The sequence below is a fragment of the Pteropus alecto genome, unplaced genomic scaffold, assembly GCF_000325575.1.
Source record: "Pteropus alecto unplaced genomic scaffold, ASM32557v1 scaffold38, whole genome shotgun sequence".
NCBI classification, from domain to species: domain Eukaryota; kingdom Metazoa; phylum Chordata; class Mammalia; order Chiroptera; family Pteropodidae; genus Pteropus; species Pteropus alecto.
The window spans coordinates 5,498,628-5,516,674 of record NW_006442512.1 but is presented as its reverse complement, the minus strand read 5'-3'; the positions used below and the strand labels follow the sequence as shown (position 1 = coordinate 5,516,674).

Sequence of the window (18,047 nt, the reverse complement as noted above, 5' to 3'; positions counted from 1 at the left end):
AAAAAAAGCCACCACCACAAGTGGATTACAAATACAGCAGGCGAAATACACGGCTAGCGTTTCTGGTGGGAAGGGGCCTCCTCCCCCGCTGACTAGTCCGAGATAGGAGTCTGTTATTTACACTTTTCACAAATCTTGTGCGCTGCACAAGTGGGAAAATGAGATTCCCTCCTCCCCAGCACAGACATGTGGTCCACTCCAATGTCTCCGACCCAGGGGACAGGGAGACAGGTCAAAAGAAAGGGGAAGGAAAGACAGAGATTCACGAGGGTATCTGTGGAGAGTGGGAGCCACAAGCCTCCAAATAAATCTAGTTGTAGCATCTGCCAGGCTGGTGCAGGGGAAGAGGAGAAGAGAAATCCATCGGAGTCTGTGAGACACATCAATCTGTGCCCGGAGTGGAGACGTGAGTCGAGGCGCCCTTCCAGCCTGCCACAGCGCAGCCCCGGGATGCTCAGCTGCTCGCCGGGCCTCGCTGTCCTCGGGGCCCCTCGCCAGGGTCTCCCTGTCACAGCCGAGTCTTTCTCCCAGAGTTTGACAGCCCTGTTAGAGTCCTTGTTTAGTAGATGACCTCATAAACCGTGGCCTTCTTGTCACCAGAGCCCGTTACAATATATTTGTCATCCGCCGAAATGTCACAACTCAAGACAGACGAGGATTCCTTAGACTGGAGGAGAGGCAGGAAAATGCGAGGAGGAAAAAGACAGGAATCACTTTCTGGGTGCTCCACACCACTTCAATGCTCTGAACTGAATCGCCCTCCCCCCGCCCTGGAGCTCCAACCTGGAGCACACGCAGCTGCACACAGCTTGGCTTTCAAACGCAGCCCAGAGAACTGCTTTTAAGTTAGAGATGCCCCGTCTACCTACTTTTCCACAAGGAAGAGCACATCAACAGGCTCCACTGTGATCTTTAAAGTAACTCGGTAAGGATCAAAACAAAACACCTTAGTGTGAGCTTCTCTTCTGACTTTACCAATAGGAAGAAGCATTTCTGAGCTGGAAGCAGGAGTCAGCAGGCCAGATCCTGAGCCTGGTGAGCTAAGGAAAGGATTTGCTCCCAAGTTTTGAAGTCTGAAGTGCCACTAGAGACTCTAAAAGTTACGAGTGTGATGCACCAGATGCCAGACACTTCAGGCATGGATACAGAAAGTGCCTTGTTGGCTGTGAGAGTTGATGGCATGATTGTGTGTGTGTGTGTGTTTGTGTGTTTATGACAGTGAGAGTGCAATATGACAGACTTTAGATCTTGAAAAATCATAAAAAGCTCTTTCCTCTCTCCCATCTCTTTCTGGACCCCCTTTCTCTTGTCTTACCTCTCTCCTTACATTGATGTGTTGAGATGAAATCAAACTTATTTGAATATCAGGTAACACTGCTTTGAAAAAAGCCACTGATTGCTCCGCTACCCAGCATACCTCCCATGAGTGCTCAGCATACACGCTACAGCCAAGAGCATGCTTTTATTCTGCTTTGCTCTAGAAATCCTACAAAAGCCTCTGTCTAAAAGCCCTTACCCTGAGGGGTCAGATGCCATTAGCGGCAGAGTGTGTCCGCTGATGTGCCCAAGTCCTGGCTTCTGAAGAACTGACCTCAAACCCCCGTCATGTAGGGACTGGAAGGCGCCAGGGCTGGAAGGTCCTGCGTTGCCTCCCGCTCTCCCACCCCCATCACCACGGCCAGGCTCTGACTCCAGGCAGAACCAGGAGGGGCACTCGGATGGTGGCTGGTACCTGGAATATGCTGGCTCCATACGGTGTCCTCCAGGCGTTGAGAAGGTTATCTTTCCCAGTGCTCACAAACCACTTCCCTGCAGGTAGAAGGCAAAGCATCAAGTTGGGGCCTGCTGCCCTCTAAACCTGGCTGGCTGCCATGGAAACACGGTATGAACCGCTAACCAGTGCTTAGCCTCTCTGCCCAACTCTCTGCATCAAGAGGCATTTAGTAAGTGATATACATAACAGAGAGACACCCAGAGAACGCCTTTCTCAGCAATCAAGGGGGAGGAGTGGGCGGGGCTGGGACAGAAAAAAGTAGGATTTGCAGGATTTGCCTTAGCAATTACACTTCCCCGAAAGGTTCTTTTTAAAGCCACTAAGGTCAACTGACCCTTCTTATTCTACTGGAAGAAGGCAGGAGTACTGGAAATGGCACTGCCCTGAGACTGCAGACCTGGCTGAACATGGCAGCCAGCGCGCAGCCTTATTCTGCAAAGGCTCTGCCTGCGTGAGGGAACTATGCTCCCCACAGCCATGCAGTGGGCCCCATGCTAGTCCTGGGACACAAAGAAAGACCCATCAGGGTCAGGAAGGGTGAGATGCGATCCAGACTGCACGGCTAGTCAGTCAGTGGAGGAGCAGACATTCCAATTCAGCACTCTCGGCTGTTGATGCCTGTAGTTTTAACCGCCTGGGAAAACTGCTGGAGGAATTGCCTGCAGGGCCGGGAACACTATTTCTTTGCCCCAGGCCAGCAGGGAACAGACCCCGCCTGGTGTCAGGAGAGCTCAGTACCCTGTGACAGTATCTGCATCTGAAGGACGAAGATGGGGGACACCATCTGGGTCAGGAGGCCCGGCTCATGTCAGAGCTCTACTCCTGCTGTATGCTTTGGGCCCTTCATTTAAACAGAGGGCAGGCCAGACTGCCCAGGCTCCTACTCCCCCGAGCTCACCGCAGTAGGCGAACTTGAGGGAGAGCACGCAGCTCTCATGTAAATGCAGCTGGTATTTGTCGGGTTTGGTGTGGTGCAGCACCTCCACGTTGCTGCTCTCCATGCCCACGGCCAGCCACTCCCCAGTGGGGCAGTAACCCAGCGAGAAGATCTGAGGGAAAAGCGGGAGAGTTGAGGTCAGCCTCCTCTAACTTCCAGGGACCTTGAGGGCATGAGGTCCCACTACTCCCTCCCCATCACTTCCCACCTACCATTTGCAAAACCAAGCCCCGCCCCCCACAGCTCAATAGTCCAGGGGTATGGGATGTCACTTTTCACCACCATTTTATAGGTGAGGAGATTGAGGCTCAGAGAGATCTCTGACTCTAGAAAGTAAGCCAGGATTCAAACTCAGAGGTGGCATAGATGTTTTACTTTCAAAGTTACTCTCTGTCTCTCTGACTTTTGCCTTTCCTTAAGAAAAAAAGTAAATAAATAAGGCACTAAAATATTAAATATGTAAGACTAAAATATTGAAATGAGTAATAAAAATAACAAAAAACTGTAATACCTAGCATTCAGAGAATGTTTTCTATGAGCCAGGCTTATGGCTGAGGCTTTTAGAGGGACCATTTTCAGGTGCTCACACCAGACCTAGGAGGTAGTTACTATTATTCCCATTCCAGGAATAAGAAAACTCAGGCTAAAGTGATCAAAAATAGAGGAGCTGAGAATCAAATCTGAGCAGCTGGGTCAAGTGTGTCCAAGTCCAAGGCCTTGTCGGTTCTATTTCCTTGCCACATCCTCCAGGAAGGCTTCCCAGATAGCTCAGATTGGTCTCAGGTCCATCTGCAATGACCATCGGTGAGGGCCTCTTCGTCTCCTGCCTGGGCCCCCTGGGCCCCTGGGAGAGAAGGAAACTCGCTCTCTGGAGGAGGAGGGTCTCGGCTGCTCACCTGGGAGGTGAAATCATGCTGCTGCAGCTGACGGCCCTCCCGCAGGTCCCAGGAGCGTACGGTGTTGTCCAGGCCCCCTGTCCACAGCTTGGTGCCATCATGGGAGATGTCTATGCAGCTGGCCCCGTCTGTGTGGCCCTGGAACTGCCTATGAAGGCCAAGCAGGGAGGAGAGGTGAGCCCAGGGAAAGCACTGACTGTTGAGCTGGCAGCCTCTAAGCAGAAGAGGAAACTAAGGCCCAGAAGGGGGTGCACCATGCGCCCATAGTCCTTTCGTAAGCTTGCAGCAGAGCCAGGCATGGGCCTTCTCCCACTCTACTCAAAGCTCTTGCCCAGGGGCAGCTACATAACAGGAGGATCTCTCTAGGAGGACACTGCGTGCCTCCTCAACGTGCATTCTTAATCTCTCTTTACACTGCATGACTAAGGGCTTAGGCCATTCAGAAGCCAAATGGTACTATGGTGAACAAAGAGGACCAATGTGTACCGAAAGCTGACTCTGGGTCAGCCCTGCCGCAACCACACCGAGTCTCACTCTGAGGAAGGTGCTGCACCTGTACCATGCTCGTCTCACATAGGGTAAACTGAGACAGACACAGGGTTAGGTGACTTGCACAAGGTCCCTCCTGTGGTATCACCTGACAAGCGTCTGGTTGTGCAGGTCCCACACGGCTATGTTCCCATCACTGCAGCAGGAAAAGCAGACTTTGGCGTCAGGGCTGATAGCCAGGGCATAGCAGGCGGGGGCAGAGGACGTCAGCTCAGCCTTGATGCGGGGCGTGGGTGAGGCCAGGTCCCAGATGGTGAGTGTGCTGGCCTCACCGCCCACAATGAGTGTGCGCCCGTCAGGCAGCAGCTTGCAGGAGCGGATGTAGTTGTCCCTATTCTAGAGGAAGAAAGGGCATTGTTGAGTGCTGTCCACCTCCCTTCCCAGGGGGGGTCCGGTCCAGCGACCCTGAGCGCCCTCGCCATCCCTGCTCACATCCTGCCCTTATTCTTGGCAGTTGCCAGGTCATCCCTATTGCTCGTTCACAACCCTTCAATCTTTCATGCATTTCTTCACAAACCCTAGGAGGTGAGTATCATCTTCACTTAAAAAGTGTAACACTGGGGCTCAGAGAGGTTAGCCAGCTTGCCTAAAGTCACCCAGCCAATACAGGGCTGACCCAAGCCAGGTCGACAAAGCTCTTCCCATGGCAGGGTACCCCGCTCTCCCATGCCAGCTAGAGGAGGTGCCCACAACTCTGGGATCCTCACCAGGCAGTCCAGCTGGGAAATGGGGCTCTTGCTGCCTGGCTGGCTGATGTCCCAGATCTTCACGCAGCCCTTGCCACCTGTGTAGACGTGCCGTGTAGGGTTGCTGATGGTCACGGCACACACCACCTCTCCGTGGCTGAGCGTGTTGATCTGTCGGGCATGCCTTGGGATGCCGGGGCCTGCCAGGGCGTCGTGGGGGAAGGGCACGGGCTGCATCTGCCCATCAGCACTCACATGGAAAGAATATGCTCTGAAAGGGCGAGAACCATCACTTCTGCTGTCCCCAGTCCTTCCCAGTTCCCACATGTCCTGCCCAGTTCCACTGGCACCACCTAGACTGTCCTCCTTAGCTCCAGCCACCTTGCAAATCTTAGGGAACCTGGTAACCCCAACCTCTTTGGCCAGGCTCTACCAGGGTGGGGACTGTCTAATATTCCGGCCTTGACTTCTCTTCCTTATACATCCTTGCTCTAAACCAAATCACCAGCCCCACCTGTGCCTTGGAGCGCCCTCTCCCACCATCTACAGCATCCCTAACACTCCGACCCTGGAAAGGACCCAGCAGATTGCCAACTCCTCCTTCAAGAACCAGGGGTATTGGTAGGATCTGTCTGTACACCCAAATGAATCGCTGAGTACACATCAGAGCCAGGGGGTGAGCCGGCGTGGTCTGCCTACTGTTTCAGGCCACTACAGGTGCCAGCCAGAGGCATTTCAAGTAGGTAGAACCCAAAGGAGCCCCAACATCTGAAATGTTTTTCTCTCCCAGAGCCCAGTGACTACCCAGTGACTATACCCTCAAAACCTTCTCAGTTCCCCTTTCAGAGGGAGCCCTGAACTGATCAGGTGTGTGGCCAGGAGGCCATTTCCTGTGGTTGTAGCTGGGCCTGTAACAACCTCTAAAGGGTAGATAGCTTCTCAAGGGGAGGTCCGCCAGGCAGGGGATGCGGGGTGGGTTATGTGATCTCCCCTCCCCTCCCCAAGGAGTATGCAGTAAGTATGGCCAAAGCTTACGGTTTTCCGCCAGGAATGGAGGCAAGGCTTGAGGGCAGGCCTGTGGCCCGCATGGGGGGATGAGGGTCAAAACCAACCTGTAAGGCAAGATAACACCAGTCCTTAGTGAGGATACACATATATCCCCCCGACCCTGGCCGCCTTCTCCTCCTCCTCCTGAGTCCTGCCTGCATAGCACGGCTTCTTTGGAACCTGGGAGGCAGCCAAGCAGAGCGGAGCCCACTGTTTCAGAGGAAACAGGCCCAGAAGGGCTGACTGCCTTGCCCAGGACAGTGGAAGCCGATGGAGTTATAGTCCCGCCTCCCAACTCTAACCAGTATCCTCCACCCCCGGCCCTCCATTCTCCCTACTCCACAAGGCAGAGCTGGCCCCTGTCCCACTTTGGTCCCCCGCCCAGCCCGTGTCCCAGTGGGCCTGTCATGTGGAGAGGAAACCTGCCTAAGTACAGGAGATAAAGAGAGAAACTGTCTCCTGAGAAAGGAGCCCTCTCTCTACCAACCCAATCAGAACTGCTCATCAACACTACCAGACAATTCTCAGCATAATGCAAAGCCCCATTTGCCAAACTCTTGCTCCGTGGAAGTCACCTGACCCACCTGGGAATCCCATACCCGAGGAGCCCAGAAAGACAGGGATCAGCCCCACTTCCCAGATGGAAAGGGGCAGCCAGGGAGGCTGCACTATGTGAGGTCACATGGCAACTGATGGAGAGCAAGGCAGGGACCCAGGTCTGCTGGTCCCCAACTGTGTCGTTTTCTTGTTTCTATCTAATGAACACTCTTACTCTAAAGGCCTGGTCGTGAGACCTTGAAGTCCCCTTCGGCGTGTAGGAAGTGTCCCCCTAACCCTCACCAGCTCCCACTCCTTGCCAGTCCCCCCCAAAAAAGGAGCCAAAAAGTCTACGTACAGCTCCAAAGCTCACCATTGGCGACCGGCCATAGGCGGCAGCGGCGGCGGCGGCGGCGGCGCTCATCTGGGGCGGGATGTTGTGCAGGCTGGCGTAGGCGCTGGGGCTGCTGAGCGAGCCGTTCATTTCGTGGTGGCTCATCATGGCAAAGGGTGCCGCGTAAGAGCTGGTGATGGAGATGGGCGTGCGCAGGGCCGAGGCTGCAAGAAGGCGGGCGTCAGTGGGCCCCACCCTCCTTTCATGAGGGAGCCCAGACCACCAGGCCTCCCCCGACCCCTGCCCTGCAGCAACCCTCCTGCGTTCTGCAGCTGCCTGCTCCAGCAGCCCTCTCACACTGAACCCACCTAACTGGGATCATCTTCACAGCCCAAGCCCAAAGAAATAAGTTGTTCAGAGCCTGACAGAACTCACGATAGAGGCAGAAACAAACTGTAGGTGTCCTGACCTGTCTGAAGCTCCTTCCACATGCCTAGCCCAGCAGTGGCCCCGGTTAGCCCTGACATGAGTGTTGAATCGCCGGGCATCCATCTCCCTCTCAAACCTGACCATGAAGTGTCCCGAAGGCAGGCTCTGGGCAAGTCCCAGCTCCAAAACGCTCCCTGGTGCTCTGGCCCACCTGAGCAGCTCCAGCTCTGGCCTGGGTAGACCCCTCCCTTCCAGCACAGGTGCCCAGCCCTGTTGTGCCTACCCATTATACCTATCGGGTCCATGCCCGGAGGTTTGCCCGGCATCGACCGAAGCCCTGGGGTCGTGCTGGTGCCTGGAGTCGGGGCATCGTTCCTCGGAGTTGGCGTGTTGGACTTGAGTCCAGGAGTAGAGGATTTGTCGTTCTGAAAGGGGAAGGTGCAGAGACCAAGGGAAGGCATGAAGATTCCTTTCTCCCCAGAACCGAGCACTTGGAGCTGGCCATGACACCTCACGCTGGTTGCCACATGAAGCACAGGCCAGCCCTGGCCCATTTTCAATCTTCTGCCCAATGGTCCCCCAGTTCTTGCCCAGCCTTGTTTGGCAGGGACTATAATAGACTGATTCCATTTTATACGTGGCAACCAAGGGCTAGAAACATTAACTAGCTAGCACCCACCCAGTAAGTGGTAAAGCCAGCATTTGAACCTTGGCCAAACCCCAATCCGTGTTCTTTCTACTCTACCCATCTACCCTCCAGTTAGCATCGCTCCATCTCCAGTTCTTTTTCCAGAACCTTTTCCTTCCACCCTCACCCTCCCCAGCCCTCGGTCAGCCTCTGCAGTGCCAGGGGCAGACCCCACATACATGACCAAGGTCTTTGGTCTTGGAGGAAGGTGTGCTGCTGGAGGAGGCCACAGAGGCAGGGCTAGTAGGGGCGTCCTTTTTCAGGCCGCGGGCTTTGTCCAGCCCATTTTCAGGAGGGGAGTGTGCCGGGCTAACGCGGGGGGTTGCTGGGTCCTGAAAACACAAGTGATGCAGAGATGTACTCAAAGCAACAACCAGCCTAGAGTCTTTCCTGCTCTGGGATGGGAAGGAAGTGGGCATTGGTGACAGGGAAAGAAGCTTGGCTAAAAGAGCCTGGGACCCCAGGAGGGGGCAACTAGTTCTTAATGATCTAGTCTGACTCCTTCACTCCCTACATGGGGAGACTGAGGCCTGGGTGGGGATGGGGTGACTGGCCCAAGACCAAACACAAGTTCAGATCTGGGCAGCTGGGCCTTTTGGCCTCAGGTAGATTTACTCTAGCTTGTCTTTCCCTGCTGAGGCTGATCCCAGGGGCTCACAACCCCTACCTCCAGACCCCGAGTGGTGGGCAAAACACAACTGACCTGGAGGGGTACAGGGAACAGGATCTGGTGCTACCCTGGGATATCTGAGAGTCTGTCTCTCTGGAGAACTGTCCTAGGAACCCCTCAGTGCCCATGCACGTTCAGCCACCATGCAGCAGTCCTGCCCTGCTCCTCCCCATCAGCCTGATTCCCCAAATGCAGAGGCCTCATCACCGTGTTCAGGTTGCCGGTAACATCAGTGTAGTCGCCATGCACAATAGCTCCCACCCAGGAGAAATTCTCTCAAACCCCCTCAAACTGAAAGCTGTCCTGCAATCTGCACCAGGCTTCACCTCATTAGAAACGTCCACCACCAGATCGTCACTCTTGTCACCGTCACTGTCCTGCAACCGAGAAAGAAGCCTGTAAGAGGCCACACGCCCCCACCCTACAGTGAGTACAGACCACCCCCACCCTGCTTTCACCATCCAGGATCTGAACCTGGGCCAAACCCCAAGGTCCATGCTCTCTTCTCTCTGCCCCACCTAAGCTGGCCTTCCTCCTCCACTGCTTCCCAGCCCAGCCCCACCAGCTCTAGGATTACTCTGCTCCCACACCCGCTGGCAGCCTCACCTGCCGTATTACATTTCTAAGCCCCTTTAACTTGTCTCTCCAGAGTCAGACACCTCCTTCCAGTGAGTTTTGTACCTGCCACCATTTACAAGGAAGTGAAATAGTCTCACTTCGCCATTTATACACTCCATGTGGGAGGGGAGATTAGCCTCATTGCCCAGAAATGCAGCTGAGGCTTCAGCTACGCAACATGTCCAAAGCCGCAGAACCACCAAGTAGCCGAAAGGGGCCTGGCTCAAGACCACTGGATCTTAGCACAGCATCACTCTTCCCTGTCCTAGCTCTCACCCCTACACAGCCTGCAGAGCAGACACTATGACCATGCTGTAGGGCCAAAGTGTGGAGCACCACGGATGGTCTCCTGGAGCAGACTGGGCATTCTGGGAGTGCCTTGATGGCAGCCCAGGTTTGTTGGTCTATCCATGGGAGGCACCACCAATTCACCCCAGACACCCCCTCCTTGGTGGTGTCGCTTTTCCTGCCTTTACCTATATATCTCTGACTCACCAACAACTCAGGTCCTGAAGGTTTTCCCATATCCCAGCGTGCCCAACACAAACCCCAGCGGTACCCGCCATGCCCTCAGACATACATATCGGCTCAGGCTGTCCTTCTCCTCGGCCTTCCGCTTCTTGGCTTCCATGCTGTAGTCTGCAGAGCCCCGGTGCTTCTCACTGGCCCGGAGGCTTTCCGAGGGCGACACTGAGTTATTCTGGAAACAAGAAGGCGATTCAGTATGAACATTTCATGCACACAGTCATACCTAACTGTGGTGACTCCAGAGGTTGGCAGAGGTGTCCTGAGTGTCCTGTAGGGTATGGCTCCTTCGATGGCTCACTAGGGAAGCCTTCCCGACAACTCACTAGACTAGGTAGGTACCTCAGGGAGGAGCCCTGGGAGCATCACAATTCTCTTTTGTGGAAAAGCTGCTGCACTAAATAATTAACTTGCAATAAGCTATCTGGCTTATGAGACTGTATGCTCCATGAGGGCGAGGGCCACACCTGTCTCCTGCACCTCCATCTCATGCCTGTCGTATGTCTGTCTCCTTCACACCCATCTCGCGCCTGTCACACATACGTGATACAAGAAAGAATGAGCAGAATTTGCACTGAGTCTTGAAAGATGAATCTGAGTTGACAAACTGGGGCCACATACAATACTTCATCTGCTGATCCCGAAAGCAGCAGGGGACTGGAGGCAGGGGCAAAGGAGAACAGCAGGTTGCCCACAGGCCTTTTAAGTGAAGGTGGCAACCTGGCATTTTGTGTGACTACTCCACTGTGCGGCCTCCAGAAACTTTAGAGAAATACCAGGGTTATAAAGAGACAGAAAATGCAATTATGAAGCACTTCTCTCTAAAAATGGGAAAAGACGGAAGTAAAGGCAGAGACAATCCTCCCTGTTCCTCTGTCAGGATGGGAAAGAGGTTGGGAAGTGTGCCCAAAGCCCCCCAGCAGGAGGCAACATAAAGGAAACTCAAGTTACTCAGGCCTGGAAATGCCTAATGAGCTTTCTCCTTCAACTGTAATGCAAGTAAGGATAAGAATGGTTTGGAGCTTGAAGCCTGGGGAGAGGAAAGACAGGCCAATAGCTGAGACAGCAAAGGTCTCGAAGGTGGCTTGGGAAGGACGTTGTCCTGAAGGTGAGAGAGCCACTCATAGAGGAGGACATCCGTGGAACTGAGGTGGCATCGGTGGCTAGGAATGGCAATACATGGCTGTCAGCACTGGACTGGGGAACAGGGAGGGACAGCCGCCAGCTGACCTCTGTGCCCAGAGGATAAAGTCAGAACAAATGCCCCTCTAGGGGGCTGTTGAGGTTTACCACTAAGAGCCAAACCCTAACCTTCCCTCACTCCCTCCCCATCCATCCCTGTTCTGAGCACCCGTCCCTCCATCCTCTGGGGGGATGCCAGGCTGGAGGATCGGGCATAGCCCTGCTGCCCTCCAGGAGCTTCCCAGTCTAGCCGGACGGAAGGGAAAGTCCAAGCCATCAACACCCCTATGTGGTGCAGGGGCGCATGATGAGGCAATGTGGGAATGCAGAGGGACGTCTGTTCACAAGAGGGCATCAAAAGGCAGGTGGGATGAGCCCGCACCTCCCGTCTCCTCACTTTCCTGGGGGGCTGGCATTTGGGGTGAACAGTGCGGGAACCAGCAGCAGAACTTAATTTCCTTTGCTAAGCCGGTTTCTGGGCAGCCCTTCCCTGCCAAGTTTCTGCCTGAAGCAAATTAAAATGGCAGAGTTATCAAGCCTTGAAGAAAAAATGGAGGTTATAATGGAACTGCAGCTCAACCTTCCCCACAGCCGAGCAAGAGCAGCGGCGATGCGCACACAGTCGCAATTCAATTAGCTGCTGCAAGCGCCGGCAGAAAAATCACCGTCATTTCATTTCCTTTCCTCCGACGGTGGCCACCCCGTGCTAAGCAGAAATGCTTCCAGCCCCTGTCCTCTCAGGCAGGCGGGGAGGAGGGGGTGTGCGGCTGCTCGTGTTTCTCCTTGCGACCCAGAGCAGGGCTCAGAGAACAGCAAGCTCTTTCTTCTCATGCAGTCAGGCTGAAAACCCTCGCTGCTACCAGAGAGTCATGTCAGGCATTTAGCGGCATCGATCCAGCCCGCCTCTGGCTGGCAGGCAGCCAAAAAACTAAGTATTTTTTATTGCTTCGGCTAGGCAAGGAAATATGAATGAAGCTACCTCTAATTGGACTCCAGACTAACCCCTCTGGGACAGCTTCCAGCCTGCCCAGCCGTCCCCCCGCCTCCCACCCCAACAGGGCCCTGTCCTTCCGGCCGTGGGCCACATCTGTTGACAACCTGGTTTCTAAAGGGCTGATTACTTCAGTCTACACCCCCTCCAACACCATCGCCACATGTGCGCAGCCCCACTGCCTCTCCCAAGCTGCCCACCCAGACCCCGGATGGCGTGTTGACTCATTCCCACTGGACTCTCTCGGGTCCTGCCTTCTGCTCTGTGAGTCAGGTGTGCACGGATGTCAGTGAGCATCACAGAGTGAAGAGCGCAGCTCCTGGGGGTTCCCTGTGGGTGTCTTTTAGCAGAAAGCTCTCTTAAACTAGGGCACAGAGCCAAGAGCAAATAGCAATGATGATGAGGACGATTTGAAGACAGGGAGGGCGCTGGGCTTCAAACACCCATTTCTGCTCTGCAGCAGGTCTGTTAACCAGGTCACCTCCCAGATCTTGGGTCCTGTTCCGAGGGGGTCTTCCTAACTAAGCTGAGAAGCTGGCTGGGCAAGAAGATGCCTGTGTTAAAGAAACTGAGGCTGAGAGAGGCCAAGAGAGCTACCCAATGTCTCATGAAGCTGGGACCAGACCCTAAGCCGTGAGGCGTCCAGTCTAGCCCTCCTCCTATTGAGGCAAACTACCTCTCCAAAAATGCTACCTTTTGAGGATCAACATCAAAGCTATCGACATGGATTTTCAGTTTCGGTTGTTCCTTTCTTGTGTACCTAGCCACATCTGGGCCCAAATGTGGACCTAGATTTCTGAGCACATAGGCAAGTCGAGAGGGGAGCACTGCTGCTAATGGGAGATAGGGCTGGGAAGGGAAGGTGGGTCGGGATGGAGGAGCTGAAGCTGCTGTCTGGATGGTTAGTTAGCTGCCTGACCTTCCAAGTCCTACTTAACACAAGGTAATAACCAAAGCCATCCTAACAGATTAGATGGCCCCAGATACGAAGACGGTGATGAGGAATAAAATAGCTCTGCTAATCGCTGGAGGATTTTTTTTTATCCAGACTCCACTGCGCTGATTCAGAAGGCTTATTCACTTGAAACAGAACCTCTGAGCCTCAGTGTGATCACAAAGATTTACAACAAATCTCAGAGCTGGCAGACATGCAGGCAGTCTGGCCTTAATGCTTGCTTGTTAGCACTTTCTTAAACCGAGTCAAAGCACAGAACAGGAAGAAACCTCAGGCATTTGGAGGAAATGAGGAGGGTGCAGGATCAGGTAAGGGGGCAGCCAACCTGGGGGTGGGGAAGCACCCTGGCCCAGGATGTGAGATCCCTGGGTTCAGCCCAGAGACTCCACAGAGCCCCTAAAAGGACCCAGTGCTGGCCATCTGACCACCCCAGTTAATCACTTCTATCAAAAGGAGTTGCAGCTCACTTGGCCCAAGCTCTTCATTTGACAAATGACAGACCTAAAGCCTAGAGAGATGAAGGCTTCCCTAATTGAAGGTCACTCAACAGGTGATAACAACTCCTATTTCATGACAACACCCCAGCCCCACCAAAAAACCACATGGTCCCCTCTCCTCTTAACACCCCAAACACACCCCAGGGGTTCCAGAGTGCCGACACTTACCGCGCTGGATTCTCTCTCTTTGGGAACCGAAGACCAGGACAGGAGGAGGGTCAGGCCCCCAAGACAAAAAGACAAAAAAAAATAAAAAAATAAAAAGATCAGTCTCATCCTGCTGGCTTTTTTATGCTTTGCCAGTTCACAGGTTTTTAAACGGGCAGCAGGCCTGGCTTCACTGCGAGTCAGCCAAGGCAGGGCATTCAGTGACATTTCTCAGTTTGGAAAAGTAACTTCCCCAGTTCCAACGCTTCCCCTGGCTACCAGCCCTGGGTGGGGCGGCCTGTGGCCTGGCTCTCCTAGACATGCGAAGAAGGGCACCAAGACTACTGGTCAGCAGTTTTTAAGCCACAAGCTTGGGAAGGATCATGCAATGCAAAATATACAGAGGATCTAAAATTGAGAATGTCATTGTTTAAAATAAAGATATTGTGGGAGTGGTATATGTTGTTTAATTAACACCATTCTCTATTTCTTTGCTAAGAAGCCCTTGAAAGCTGAAGCCACTGATTATTTGCCTAGCCAGGCACTAGCGCCCTGACTCTCCTCCTGCCTGCTGTGAGGCCATCTTCCTCTGCAGAGAGGACCATCCTACTTGCAGGGACAAGAATTTAAGTCTCTGGTTCCCACGACCTGCTACCGCTCTGTGGCCCTAACGGAGGCAGGATGGCGACACTCAAAGCCCCCAGTGCCCAGGAATGTGGTGCCTGGGGGGCTCAGAAGGTGCTGGCCATGTGCTCTGGTAAATATCTAAGGGCAAATCAAATCACACTGTATACCTTAAATTTACATGATATTATATGTCAACTATATCTCAATAAAAGCTGGGGGGAAAAAATACCTAAAGGCAGACCACATAGGTGGCAGTTTTGAAAAGGGTCTGCCAGGAAACCAGGCCCTTCCCTTTCCCAATTGAACTGAGCCCTACTGATGGCCTACTCGGTGCAGCTTCCTGGGTTTTCACACTAAGGGCTGGGGGAAGAACGGGGCAAGTTCTCATTCCAAGTCTTTCCGACCACCTCCCTGTGTGAGAAAAAATACCTAAAGGCAGACCACATAGGTGGCAGTTTTGAAAAGGGTCTGCCAGGAAACCAGGCCCTTCCCTTTCCCAATTGAACTGAGCCCTACTGATGGCCTACTCGGTGCAGCTTCCTGGGTTTTCACACTAAGGGCTGGGGGAAGAACGGGGCAAGTTCTCATTCCAAGTCTTTCCGATCACCTCCCTGTAGCAGTGTGATTGCCACCTCGACTTAAAGACAGTCAACTAACAAGTCTTTCCATAAGCTCTGACTGTGTAACTTTCCCTAGGCAACTGTGCTGGTGAGACGCATATGCTAAGTTAAACACCTAAAAACGTGGCCCCTGTCCTCGAAGGACTAATGATCTTGATGAGGACAAAACACAGAGGTAAGTAGGATATAAGAAGACAGTAAAAAACCATCTGGGATTAGAGGGGAGGCATGGGGGATGAGGCTCTGGTGTCCATGTACCAGGAATTCCAAATCTTTTGCTAACTCCTGATCCTAGGGTGACAGACAGCATTTTCTGGGTCCACTTATAGGACCCTTGCCTCCAACCCAGCCCTACCCTTTGCCCCCAGCCCCAGCTCCAGGCCGCACCTCTGTGGTCCAGCTCATGGTGGTTCTTCTCGTCCTTCACTGTCAGGTGGGCCTGGCTGCCCAGGGCACCAAGCGCCAGCAGCCCCGAGCTGCTCCCCGTCACTGGGGGGATCCCTGGAGGCTGGAGGCCTGATGGGTGGGGTGGCAACTGGACCGGGGGGCCGTGCGTGGCGTGGGAGAGGTGCTGCGCCTGGAGCTGCTGTTGCTGCAATGAAGTTGGTGGTAAGCACAGCTGAGCGGGAGAGGGCAGGGGAGGCCACAGGCCATCCCTCCTGCTTTCTCATGTGGCAGCAGGGGGAACACCCCTCAAACCTTTGTTCCCAGCTCAATCCACATGCTATCTTGCTGAAGGAAGTCTGTTAATGGACCGCAATTTAGAAACAAGATTTATGTCTTCGAACGTTCCACCCGTCCCTCCCACCCAATCCAGGATAGAATTTCTCCATGTATGTTTAAAAGCCCAAGATAAATAAAGCATGCATTTAAAAACCACACAGTCATTAGGGCTCCCTTCTCAGTGGAGGGGATCCATTTCTAAGCTTCTAGCAGTCCACATTTGCTTATGCTTACATGCCTTCATCAGTTGCAGCCAGTATCCCCCACCCTGAGCCCGTATCCTGGGGAAGGCTCCCAAATGCCAAGAAACTCCAGGGCCTCCTTCCAGAGCCGAGGCCACAGCAGCCAAGCCCCAAGATCAAGAGGAGCTTGGGGGCCAGTGAAATGAGAACTAACTTCGCTGGACATCAGTAGAGAACAGGGTAACAAGAAGAGTGGAGGCTTTGGAACCAGACAAAGCAGGATTCAAACCCCCGGCTCTGGTACTTCCTAGCCTATGACCTCAGGTGGGTTACTCATTAAATTAGCAGTCCCCAACCTTTTTGGTACCAGGGACCGGTGCTCCTATGAGAATCTAATGCCTGATGATCTGAGGTGGAGCTGAGGCGGTGATGCTAGCACTGGGGAGAGGCTGCAAATACAAATGAAGCTTCACTCGCTGGCCCGCTGCTTATCTCCTATTGTGCGGCCCAGTTCCTAACGGGCCACAGACCAATACCAGTCCATGGCCCGGGGGTAGGGGACTCCTGCATTAAGTGATCTCGTAACAGTAGCTAATATTTACCAGTGGGCTTACAGTAGCCTTCCTCTCTGTTCTAAAATCTTGACCAGACCATGCTCAATTTTGTCTTCAATACCAATTATAACAGTCCTCAATCAAAGATTCTGTTCCCCTGCTCCAGATGCCATACCCCTTCTGAGCACGGGCCTCAGGGTCCTCCCTTTCCCACACCCAAGGGACTGGTTTGGGCAGTCTTAGGTCTCTCCTCAGCACCACGACTAAATGCCCTTTATATCATTCCTAAGATTGTGCCAAATACTTCATAGGGATACCAAAACTTTTCTTAGGAGTGGTTGGGGACTTGGATATGCTAATATCCACTTGTGTGTACATCTTTCTTCTCAACCAGCACAAGAGAAGGGAACCGACACTAATGAATGCCTGGGCACTTTCCAAATATTATCTATAACCCTTCCAACCACCTGGCGAAGGAGAGGTTGTGACCACTTGGGAGGCTGGAAGGGTAGCCAGTAACTAGCCAAGTCCCATCACTAGTAAGTGGGATCTGGACTCAAATCTGTCGACCTCATCTATAGAATGTTCTTAAGGAGACCCCCAACGCAAAAAGACCCCCAATGCATGGGCTGGGGGCATGGGGGGCGGGGTGGAAACGACAGAGAGCAATAGTCTGACAAGCTTGCCTGTCAATGTGAACTGTGACTTTCTGGACACTGCTGACAGATGGCAGAACACAGTGAAGACCCGCAGTTCTGGCTGAAGGTGATGCTTCAAAAGCCAGTAAGTGTTTGAGGTCAGGGGTTAGAGACTCCGCTCTCCCCTAACCCATGCCAACATGGCTCATCCCAAAGTAAATAGCAACTGCAGCCACCACTGCACTCCTGGACCAGAGGGCTCACTTCTTAGCCCTGAGTGAAAGGCTAGGACTTGTGGTCAAACTTATCACATCTATTGCCAGATAGTTTACAGAAGCAGCTGGTGGGCACTGGTCCCAGTGCAGCCTGACCCCAGATCTACTCACGCAGGAACAAGGACCAGCGGCCCCATTGCCAGAGTCACGAGAGCCCAGTGTAGAGATCCAACCCAACCCACCCAACCAGATTCAGGCTTTTCTGGGAAGGGAGATTACAGCTGAGCTAGCCCATCTTTTCTTTCTAAAGAAAATGTAATTTTTATATCTTATTACAAAAATAACACACGCTCACTGTCAGAAAATATTAAAGAGAGATCAAAAATTTTTTCTAAAACATTACGCTTCACAATCCCACTGTCCATCTGCCTAGATTTTCCTTTATGGAAATCTACGAATTCTAAATGTATACAAATGGGCTCTTGTTAAACTTACTGCTATAAAACTGGATTTTAATTTGGGTGTTTTGAACAAGTCAACGTGTCCTTTTTAATGGCTACGTTGTATTCCCCAGTGTGGTTGAGCCAGCCGACTCTATGCACGTATCCAGTTTCACAACGAGTCCCCATCGGGGGCCCTCAGGTTTAGACCAGGTGCTTATAGGCCCTTTAATTCTGCCAGTGTTAACTATTTAGTAAAGTCTCAGAAAGCAAGAATGGAAGTATTTAACCCACTCTTTACAGTGTATGGCCAATAAGATCACTGGAGGGAGAAGAGAAAGAGGAAGGGAGGATGGCTTCGTAGAAGTAGCTTTGCTGCCTAGGAACAAAACTAACTCCTCCATTAACAATTCCGTTTCTAGAGAAAGAGAAGGTGTGTACCTGTGAGAAGACTCACTTGAATAATCCCACACACCCTGATTCTTACCTTACCAGCTAATGTCGGCCCTCTGACCCTGCCTTCAAGGCTCACCTTTCCCCAATTCAAATGCCACCTCTTCTGGAAGCCTCCCATTATCCTGCTCAG

General features: G+C 53.0%; 1 protein-coding gene across 11 annotated transcripts in view; it reads right to left on the bottom strand.

Annotated features, from left to right (window-relative positions):
* Nucleotides 1-18,047, bottom strand: part of TLE3 (transducin like enhancer of split 3) — a 45,746-nt gene continuing 27,699 nt past the window's right edge. For 2 of the 11 annotated variants that reach the window (XM_015597732.1, XM_006922675.2), the window contains exons 7-20: nucleotides 15,097-15,301; nucleotides 13,484-13,500; nucleotides 9,746-9,865; nucleotides 8,874-8,924; nucleotides 8,057-8,209; nucleotides 7,482-7,614; nucleotides 6,800-6,984; nucleotides 5,878-5,954; nucleotides 4,864-5,113; nucleotides 4,245-4,492; nucleotides 3,608-3,755; nucleotides 2,673-2,823; nucleotides 1,733-1,809; nucleotides 1-667 (exon numbers count right to left, since the gene is read on the bottom strand). In XM_015597732.1, coding sequence (XP_015453218.1) covers nucleotides 560-667; nucleotides 1,733-1,809; nucleotides 2,673-2,823; nucleotides 3,608-3,755; nucleotides 4,245-4,492; nucleotides 4,864-5,113; nucleotides 5,878-5,954; nucleotides 6,800-6,984; nucleotides 7,482-7,614; nucleotides 8,057-8,209; nucleotides 8,874-8,924; nucleotides 9,746-9,865; nucleotides 13,484-13,500; nucleotides 15,097-15,301 — 1,923 coding nt within the window. In that variant the 3' untranslated portion in view covers nucleotides 1-559. Of the gene's footprint in view, nucleotides 668-1,732; nucleotides 1,810-2,672; nucleotides 2,824-3,607; nucleotides 3,756-4,244; nucleotides 4,493-4,863; nucleotides 5,114-5,877; nucleotides 5,955-6,784; nucleotides 6,985-7,472; nucleotides 7,615-8,056; nucleotides 8,210-8,873; nucleotides 8,925-9,745; nucleotides 9,866-13,483; nucleotides 13,501-15,096; nucleotides 15,302-18,047 lie in introns of all 11 variants that reach the window. The other 9 variants (XM_006922670.2, XM_006922672.2, XM_015597731.1 and 6 more) reach the window with 5 other exon arrangements.